Source organism: Poecilia formosa, unplaced genomic scaffold (assembly GCF_000485575.1).
Source record: "Poecilia formosa unplaced genomic scaffold, Poecilia_formosa-5.1.2 Scaffold171, whole genome shotgun sequence".
NCBI lineage: Eukaryota > Metazoa > Chordata > Actinopteri > Cyprinodontiformes > Poeciliidae > Poecilia > Poecilia formosa.
The window spans coordinates 1,345,901-1,356,752 of NW_006800110.1; the positions used below are offsets into that span (position 1 = coordinate 1,345,901).

At 38.1% G+C, this 10,852-nt stretch overlaps 1 protein-coding gene across 1 annotated transcript in view; it reads right to left on the minus strand.

Moving 5' to 3' along the window:
* The window catches only part of LOC103146955 (gamma-aminobutyric acid receptor subunit rho-3-like), a 25,659-nt gene extending 17,420 nt beyond the window's left edge, over positions 1-8,239 (minus strand). Inside the window, exons 1-4 of the mRNA XM_007565064.2 lie at positions 8,037-8,239; positions 6,894-7,026; positions 5,793-5,859; positions 3,921-5,555 (exon numbers count right to left, since the gene is read on the minus strand). Coding sequence (XP_007565126.1) covers positions 3,921-4,057 — 137 coding nt within the window. The 5' untranslated portion in view covers positions 4,058-5,555; positions 5,793-5,859; positions 6,894-7,026; positions 8,037-8,239. The remainder of the gene's footprint in view (positions 1-3,920; positions 5,556-5,792; positions 5,860-6,893; positions 7,027-8,036) is intronic.
* Between the last annotated feature and the right edge of the window lie 2,613 nt (positions 8,240-10,852).

A 10,852-nucleotide genomic window follows, 5' to 3' on the forward strand; every position in this document is an offset into this window, starting at 1 on the left:
TAACTATTAGAAAGGAGTTTGTTTGTTTTAGTTTAACGATATTTTTATTGATCTCTGGCAGAGATTCCAGTCAGACGGATCCAGGAAATGGACTGCAACGATCACAGAAGCATCTAACTTAGACGTAGGAGAAACATTTTTATGCATCGTTGTTGTTCTGAAGTCTCAGCATACGGGCAGTTTTAAATAAGTTTCTTTGGATTAACAAACCTGCAAAATAATCGTTGGCTGGAAGGCCTACAGAAAAGACAACGGTTTATTCTAGATGTAACATCGCTTTATGTTTTGAATCTGAACAAATTAATTTGAAATAAATACATAAAAAGAACTGGACTACAAAAACACAAAATATTACAAATGATTTTTGGTCTATTTTAATATAAATATCTTAGTATGCTTCAAATGAGACAAAACTAACTTTAAAGTAACTTTTCAGCAAGAAATAAAAGCTTATTTTAAGTGAATAATTCCTTTATATTGATGAAAAAGTTTTATTTCCACTGGGAAATTATTTCACTTTTTCCAATGTAAGTTAATTAACCTGCCAGTGGAACCAGAACTTTAAAAAAAAATCAATATTAAGGGATTATTGACTTAAAACAAGCTCCTATTTGTTTTTTACTGAAAAGTTACTTTTAAGTTAGTTTTGTCTTATTTATTTCACACTAAAAAAACAGACCAAAAATACTCGATAAGTTTTGTTTTTGAAGAAAGTTGATTTTGCTGAGATTCTGCCTCTGGTATCAATCATCTTTTAAAAGATCAGATCCTGTTTTCCAATAATCACTCATTTCTCTGCGTAGAGCGTCGGACCGACCCGCAGCAGTAAACTTCTGTCCTCTGGACCCAGATGGTCTTTGACTCTTAACCAAAACCCAAAGTTAATTTTTTCCCATCATGCCATAGTTCCTGCTCCCACAGATCACATGACTTTCCAGCTCTGATGTTTTATGGATCCAGATAACGCCGCCTGCTATCTAACAGCTTTAACCTCCAGAGAAACAAAACGTTTACAAATGTTTCCCACTGGAATCAGGTGACTTATCAGCTCTGGAGGCGGTAAAAGGCCAATAAACTGAAAGGTGTTGAAGCGAGTATGTGACTGAGGTGAGGAAGTAAAAACACTGCAAAAACACAAAACATTACCAAACATTTTTATCCAATCTTAGTGCAAATATCTTTGTACACTTGACATAAGAGAACTATAAGTATTTTTTCAGCAAAATACAGGAGCTTATTTTAAGTCAATAACTCCTTATTATTGATAGAAAAAATACTAATTCCATTGTGAGATTATTTAGTTTATAACAAGACATTTTCCCCATATTTTAAGTGAAATAATCTGCCAGCGGAAATGATATGTTTTCATCAATTATTGACAACCTCCTATGTCCAGCTGAAAATTTACTTGTATGTTATTTTTCTCTTATTTCAATTAAGATGTTTGTACTAAAAACTAAACAAAAATACTTGGTAATATTTAGTTTTTTGTAGTTATTATGGCTACAACTTACTTTGTCTATAAAAATGTTACATTTCGTACTTTTTTGCAACATTTTTAATCCATTTGAAATGAATCTCTGACTTAGACACTGGAAAATAACACTAAATGATGTTGTAAATGTTTCTGAATATTAATAAAAAATAGAAAATGTAAGTTTCACGAATCTTTATGCTTTTGATGACATAACTTACTGAAACAGTAGAAACTACAGTCAGCAAAAAGATTTTCTTTTAAATTCTGGTGAAATGATGCAAACTCACGTTTAGTTTCAATACCAGCAGGAGTTCAGATTATTAACATGCAGCTCACACTGAGTTGCTTTTTCATATTTCATTCAGACTAAAAATGAGAAATATGTTCATTACGAAACTTCATGAGGAAGTGAAAGATGTTAAATAACGGGAGTCTGCCTGTGTTCATTTCAACCGAAACCACAAGCTAAAATAAAGAACGTGCTCATGATAAAGATTTCTTTATTATTTAAAACCATTCTGTCAGTTTCATAAAGTGGAAAATACGGAAGCTCAGTGATTTTACCTCAGCAACAAAACCTGACATGAAATTAAAGTTTTCTGCTTCCCTGATTTTAGGAAACGTTTTTGCATAGAACGAATGTAAACTGGAAAAGGTTTGAACATGTAGGGGATACTCTTTCTTATGAAGCTTTATTTTACATTTCTGAAATGGCGTCTTATATAATATTGCATCTTTAATATCTCTGTAAAATACAACAAATAAATCATAGATTAAAACACTATTTAGCAGAGCAAAATTACATAAAGATAAAATAACATATTGCCCTTATTTCCATCCATCCATCCATTTTCTTTACACCTTTGTCCCTTAGTGGGTCAGGAGGCGCTGCTGCCTCTCCAGCTAACGTTCTGGGCGAGAGGCGGGGTCACCTGGACAACAGGTCACCTGGACAACAGGTCACCTGGACAGGTCACCTGGACGGGTCACCAGTCTGTCGCAGGGCAACACAGAGACACACAACCATGCACACACACACTCACACACTCACACCTAGGGAGAATTTAGAGAGACTAACCTGACAGTCATGTTTTGGACTGTGGGAGGAAGCCGGAGAACCCGGACAGAACATTGTCCTTATTTACTGTGACAATAAGGAGGGTCAAGGCCACAGCACTGTGTGTCATGCTAACCTCAGCTAGCATCTTAATAACAAACTAAGAGTAGCAATGCTAGGTTTTAGCATTCTTTCTGACCATTTAACATATTTTAATGAAGTAACCTTTTAAAGTAATATCACCATTTTATCTGTTTCTAAAGGAGTTAGTCATATTATTTTCAAAAAAATACTCAGACATCTTTCTAGCACACACATCTGTTAGCATCGAACATGAAGTCAGATCTCAACCACTAAAATATTTAATACATTTAAAATAATAATAATAAAAAAAACACTAAAGTTTTAAAAAAAAGAAAACTTTAAAGCTTCTTAGCTTGCTGATGTTAGCTGGCTAAGGTTAGCTTTGCTAGCTTGGTAACTAAACCAAAGTGAGTTTTGTAATGTTATGCAAATGTCTATTGTATGAAAACTAAGAATAATGGAAAATTTGTGCCAATGTCCATTCGGCTTTTCTTCTGTTGTTGCACTGACAAACTGAACACTCAGCTGGGCAGAACGGCTCAATGTGAATGTAAACTGGTTCGGATGCAGACAGGTTACTGGTTGACTCATGTCTGTGTGAAGTTAAGGTCCTCTGACATGTTTGCTCATTAAACAAGCATCATTTCTGACGTTAATGTCGTTCAACTGGTCAGTCAACAACTGCAGAGCAAGTTAGAACAAATGTGGGCCAACTTCCTGAAGAGCAGGAAACAACAACAGCAGACCCTGTTTTCACCAGTTCAGTGCTGGTACCGGACCCCATACCACACGAGCATGGACCTTCAGCATCCTTGGACTTCAGGTTATCATCTATCTGATTTGATAATCAGATAGATGATTATCAAATCAGATAGCTACCTGACCTTTGACACCTGCAGTACTTCATTTTGCCTTTGGTTTGATGCTTATCTATATGTCCACTCATCCCATCCAGGTGTGTCTAATAATGATTATTCTTCTGCATTCTTTGTTAGCTGCCAATATTGTCAAGCTAAAACCCCAGTGGTGTCCTTCACATCCTAAAATACCAAAAGCAGACAGATTTACAGTTTATTCACCATTTTGGCTTTGGCTTAAATGAAACTGAGACCTTGAAGTTTTACAGTCGACAGATGAGAGCAGAGCAAAATCTCTTTATGCTTTATGCTTTACAATGATGGAGATTACAGAGATATGATGCCTCCATCTGTCACTGTTCCTCCTCTGTCTCCTCATTTTCATTCCTAAACTCTTCCTACATCAGTCTGCTGGAGGACAAAACTTTGACAAACTTTGTCTCACCCTCCAAACTTGAACTTGCTGTTTTCTCCCAGGAAAACCTCCTTGTGTCTCCTGCGGTTGGAGCTGCGGCCGCCGGTCGCCGTGGCAACAAAGCTGGCCGCTGTCAGAGCCAGGCAAGCCAACACGTCCGCCTTCATTTTTCACAGGTCTCCCTGCCAAAACCGACACCAGAGCAGCATCCCCGCCGCAGCGAGCGCCCTGCTCCGCCGCCAGGAACATCCACACTCAGAGCCGGAGGTTCGGGTCCAGCATCCCGCTGCGGATCGCTGCTTCCTCCTCTTCACGGCTCCTGGACGGCAGACAGACTTCAGAGCAGGGCAAAGACATGAGGAAACCTCCTGACTGCCTCCTCTTCCTCACTCTGCCTGTTGGTCTCCGGGTTGTGGTTCTATCTCTGATTAAAATCGATATGAATCTATTCCTCGCGGCGACAGAGGAATGACACTAATTCCCCCCAAATCCTCTTATCCACGGCCACAGCAATCTTTCACTAACCTACAAACAGTCCGTTTCGCTCTCACTCACTCCCATCAGTAATCAGGATTTTCTCAGCGGGACAATGAAAAAGCAGCACCTGCGGATTATCTGGAACACCTTCACGTGTCGGTGTGAATGTGCAGCAGAGGTGAGCCGGGACAAACGGATCCCGGAAAAGAGAAAAACATTGTCAAGATAATTGAGGATTTAATCCGAGCTGAAGTGGAGAGAAATGAGTCTAATCCAGATTAACACCTGAGGAAGAAGTTAGCCCACTGACACAGAAATATGTCTCTGCTGTTGCACTTTATTAAAATAATGCTGTGATGCATAAACACAAGTTTTCATCCGTCATTGAAGTTTTCTTAACTGGTTAAAGTTTTTTCTTGGTCAAAAGCTTTCTGAATATCAAAACATGATGAGAAAAACACAACTTCAAAAGAGATTATGGCAAATTATCATTTCCAACTCAGCCTCTCCCGGAGGAAGCAGACAAAAATGACTGATTTTGCAGCATCTTTTTCAAAAAGTTGGGGTCAAAGTTGCACATTTTAAGCTTTATTTCCACTGTCTTACAAAAATCATTGTAAGTCACATAACCTTCCCTTTCTACTGCGCTCCATGAGGGCCACTGTGGATTTCCACCAAAAAACTCAGACATTTTGTGATTAATCTAACAAATTTTCTAGAAAAAATCTGGGAAATTTCTGAGTTCCTAAAGTGAAAAACTTTCAACTTTGAAATGTCTTTGTTTTTCTAGAAAATGTGACATTAATCGTAGTTTAACTAACATTATCTGCATGCAGGAGAGTTGCGGTTTACATGGTTTATTTAGAGAAATATTGCAAAGTTTTTGGCCTTTTGGCTCTGAATGATTGCAGGTAAAACTTTCAAAAGATTTCAAGAAACAGGAAGTTACATCAGAAGGGGATTGGTTAAAATTCAGCCCAATTGCAGTGATTGGTCAGAAAAAAAGGAAATACAGAAATTAAGTCAGATTTGCTGAAAATTTGCAATGATTGGTGAAAATTTCTGTTTTTTCTTTTTGCATGTAGAAAAGCAGGAAAGCATTTTTTTTTTATTTTTCATTGCAGCGTTGTCTTTATGTTGGAATCAGGTTCCTCAAAGTATCTCGGGTGGAGGACACTTCAAGTTTTCCTGTGAGGAGAGAAATAAAGAGAGGAAAACAAATGTTTACAGATTGGTTTTCAAGCACTGAACTCTTTCATTCTCATAAATCCTCCTAGTTGTGTTTCCTCCTGTACAATTAATAAATACTTAACAAAGCTTCTGTTTTAGACACAGACATAATAAACCTGACAGGTTCTTTAAACTCAGTATTAACTGGACCTGCTTTGTGCAGCTCCTCTCACTGTAAACTCTGATATTTCTCACCTTCATCTTCTGTTGGAGCCATTTTGAATTTGGTTTGATGCAATACGTTCCTTTCTCAGTAATGACCCTATAAAGACAGAAACATCACAGATTATCAGTATTATCACTGTTGTTTGATGCCATTAGTCCTTTTCCATAATTACCTAATTATTATCTGGGTGCTTAAAAAGCAGGGACAAAGTGACCAGTGTTAGCACTACTAGTTCAGGACCACAGACAAAGAAAAATTAGGACACCCAAATAAATACTGATTTCTTTTAAATGGTCACATATCAGAGTCATTTTTATTATCTCTGGACAGAAAGTGGTTTGACTGCACTCAATCAACACAAATCAACCTTGTTTTACTCATTAAAACAAACATAAAATTTTGCCCATTCTGTGGTTTGCAGATGTGATTTAGGCTGAAGTAACAACGGCCTACTTAAAGCGCTGAAGGCTGTTTTACCACCTGACAGTGCAGTAGAATCAGTTGGATTTGGAATCAAGTTGCAACATTTGTTGTATTTGCACTGAATCAAGTTCCAAGCATTTTGAGCCACCTGTTCCCCTCCTCACCTGTGGGGGCGCTGCTCCAAAAACCACTGAAAGAAACGACATGAAAACCTCTGAAGACACTGAGCGCAACTTCCTGTTTCACAAAATGTAAATACAGATGGAGTGGCGTCAGATTTTAGCGGTTGGAGGATTTTTCTTTTATCTTTGACTAAAAACCGTGAATCTTTTCTCCTGCTAGCGCTGGCCTTTGTTTTGGCTGTATTTACCCAGAATGCCCTGCGCTGTAGTCCATTTCCTGTTTTCAGAGCGGTCTCCGGTCCGCTTGGTGTTCACATATTCATTCAAACCGGAGCAAAGTTAACTTCAACCGAACAGAGACCGACCAGAGTTCACACCTCCCCAAACGAACCGGACTTAGGCAAACGGACTGGAGTTGGATTACAGCGGACCGAACAGGACGGTGTGAGTGCAGCTTATAAGGTCAGATTCAAAGCTGCACCACTAGAGGGAGCTCACAAACCTCCTGCGCTCTAAGAAACCTGTGGTCACACCTGGAGGAGGAAGAGAGATAAAAGTTGAAGTTGGTCTGTTTGCTGCGCTTACAGATAGAAATGTCCAAGACAGGAAGGTGTCGGTTTCTGTTCGAAACACTCCACGATGTTGAAGTCGACTCTATTTGATCCTTCCATACAGCAGGGAGGGACTACATGGCCTTCTTCTTTAACAGACGAACAGCCTGGAAGGAGAAACCGAAAAAACATGGAGAAAATAGTTTTAACAATGATTTCCTTTCAACACTGTATTTATTACAGCTTAAAATATATTTATAGCACACAATGCATTAAGCATTAAGAACCAACACCAAAAAAATAAATAAATAAATATATATATATGTTTTGTGTTTTTTGTGCTGTTTTTCAAATTAACATTAAATATTAAATTAACAGACAAAATGCAACAGTACAACATGATGTTTTTATGAAATTGTATTCTTTGTTAAATGAAATAATATTGTGCATAATCTTTTATTTTTTATTTTATTTTATTTTTTATTTAATGTTTTCCTTCCAAAGAGTCTGACTTTCTAGAAATCTTTAAAAAAAAAACATATAGATTTGGAAAATCTTGTGATAAAGGTCAGGAGGTTTTGTTGAAACTTGGTCAGGCAAACAGATGTTATTTCCTTGAACTTAAAGCCAGTAAAATCAGCCTGATATTTGCTAAAAATGATCAGAATAAAAGTAAATTTTAAACATTTTTATATTTTAAATTCACAGTGTGACGTCTGCATGTTCAGAGAAATGATAGATTTCCCCTCTGATGAATATTAAGGTCTGAAAGTTTCTGCAGTATTTGTGTTGTAAGATCCTAAAGAGGAATTAGATCTTTTTCCCTGTAGTTGTTTGAAATGGTTGGTGCTGCATAAACACATTAAATTGAATTGATTTGAATGCACAACATTCACCGTGTTGGGTTTTTAACGTGGCTGAGGTGAATCATCAAGAACTGAGTCAAAACCGCAACACATCATGCTGTTAATATTTAAGATGTAGATCTTCATAAAGACTGTTTAATGTGTTTTAAACTTTCTTTTTACTAAAAAAAAAACATTTTTGACATCATATACTTATTTATAAACCAACAATCAACCTTTGCTTGTAAAAAATCAAAAATGTTAAAATTTGACTCTGGATGAAAAGAACAAAAAATGTAATCAAACCCTAAATTATTTGAAAAGTACTTTACCAGCAGATGCAATGAGGACGAACCAAGCAGCCAAGATGGACAGAAACATTTTGCTGCTGATGGTTGGAGTCGTCCAGACGTTTGGTCTCTGCTCTGCAGCGAAGCCGACTGGATCTGCAGTGAAACGGTTTGCTGCCTGCAGCCTAATGCAGCTCAGTCAACCTTTACAGCTCGTAAATAAATGAAATGAATAACAGGAAATGCTTTTTTAAGCAATGATACTTCAGAGGAACATTCATTAGGTAAGTGCTGTGGACAAACAGAAATGATCACAAGCAAGAAAACAGGAAAACCACATTCTTAGGTCACAACCTAAATCAGCCTCAGCCGGTTCTTCTTCTTACTTTATTATATATTTGCGTTATAGAAACTCTGCATAGGTGAGATTATAATGAGATAATGTGCAGCACATAGGAGGCCATCAGATAAGCAACTAAGCTAAACTAAACCATAAAAACCAAGCTTAACCCTTCTTTCTTACGTCACTCTTGACTGTTGGCGGTTGCCATAGCAACCGGTCGCACTCAGCTCCTCCCCTTTTTCTGTCGCTATCTATGATCAGCTCTGTGGGTTTTTCATTATGAGTATTAACAAGTTGCATTTGCTTTGACAGACTTTTAATGTTTTAACCAAACCAGAAGTCATAACTTTACAAAGATTAAAAGCAATTTTCGTTTTTCAGTCGGTTGTTAAACTGATTTTACTGCTACACCCAAACGGACCAGTTAAAGTTTTCATTTCAACAAATGTCAGACCAAAACATTTTCATCAGATACTTCTGAATCACAGATCAGGTCAGAGTTCAAGTCAGCCCTTAACCAAATCCAATAAATGTATGTAAATGGACAGTTCTGGGCTTTGACTAGGCCACTCCAGAATATCCATCTTATTGTCTTCATACCGTTTCTGTATAACTTTACCTGAAAAAGTAATGCTCTCTGAAACTTTACCTCTCTTTCAGATGGAAACTAATTTTCCTGCAGGATTTTCCTCTATTTACTCAATAAGTTGTTTTTGTATCCATCCCCTGACTTGTACTTTCAATAACCTTTTTTCTGATTGGTTGGAGGGTTCCTCAGTCTTCATGCAGTAATGTTAACCAGGATTCCTGATGAACCAGTGAATATTACAATCGCTGCTCTCTGACCTCCATTTCACTCACTGACAGACGACCAGCACCGATTGGCTGGACCTCTGTTGTATTAAGTTAGTTGCTTTAAATGGGGTGAATATTCAATCAGTTTTTCCTTTGACATTAAATGTTTTTTATGTTTGTTTTTTGTAAGAAGTTGTTGATTGTGAATGTAAAAGCAATAAAATTTTAAATTTTTGAGGGTGTTGATTCTTTTTTTTTGCCGTTAATGACAGAGGAAATGTTTTTTTACACATCCTGTTTTTACCTGTTTTTATTTTAGCAGATGAGTCATTAGTTTGTTTTTAGGTTGTAGTGACCCTGAGTGAAAAAGGGTCATTTTCTGATGTTATCTTGAAAAACCTGCCACTCATTTTAAGAAAGAAGAAAAATCCCCACTGGTGTTTTTTTTAATCTCCTGTCTACAGAAAAACAGTCCAACATTAAATTTAATTGTTAAATATGCAAAGTCAAAGTTTATTGAATGTTTCTGAGCCATTACAGCAACAAATAGATGATTTAACATAGAACAGACAGCAAACAGGAAGCTGGTATGGATCTGTAATCTGGTTCTGCTGCATTCACACCAGTCCTGGTCAGTCTGATTTAATCCGGTCCATTCGGTCCGTATAAAGTCTGGTTCGGTTGGGGATGTGAGAACTCTGGTCTGGGCAGAAACATTTGTCTCTGGTGCGATTTTACTGAATATGTGGACACTAAGCAGAACGTAGACCACTCTGAAAGCAGGAAGTGGACTATAGCGCAGGGCATTCTGGGTAAATGCAACCAAAACAAACATGTTAGCCTAGCGCTAGCAGGAGAAATGGCTCATGGTTTTTACCAAAGACAAAAGAGAAATCCTCTAACATGTAAAATCTGACGCTACTCCATTTTTGTTTACATTTTGTGAAGAAGGAAGTTACTCAGTGTCTTCTTTAGAGGTTTTCATGTCGTTTCTTACAGTGGTCCTTGATGCAGCGCCCCCACAGGCGAGGAGGGGGACGGGTCTTCCATCCATCCATCTTCTGTACACCATAGTGGGGCTGGGAGGGGTGCTGGTGCTTCTCCCGCGAACATTTCAGGCGAGAGGCGGGGTACTGTCATGATTTAAGTTTTCTGTGTTTCTTTTTGTTCTGTTCCCTGTGAGTCTCTGTGGTGTCCTGTCTCCTCCCCCTTGATGGTTTCCCAGGTGTGTCTCATTTCTGTGATTATCCCCTCTGTATTTAAGGCCACCTGTTGTCTCTGTGTTTTGTCGGATCCTTGTCGTATTGTTGTAAGTCTTGTCGTATGTGGTCGTTTATCGTCGTCACAGTAGAACCGTCTCTTTTCCTGTGTCGGCTTCAGCTCGCCTGTTCAGTCTATTTCAGATCAGTTGCTACCAGTGTTAGCTTTAGCTTTCCGCTCACTGTGCTGCCTGCTTCTGGGACTGTTTGGAGCTTCATTCATCATTAAACATGCATCTTCTCTTCTATCTGGGTCTGCTCTGCATTACCTCACCACACCCCTGCAATTCATGACAGGTTCACGCATGTTTGCGTGGCTATATTTGTGGGGACTTTCCATTGACTTCCATTCATTTCTACAGCCTAAATCTACCCTTTCCTAACCCTAACCGTAACCAAAACTCACAGCTTAGCCCTAAATCTGACCCTTGACCCAAAAACAGGGTTTCCCCTCGAGGGGA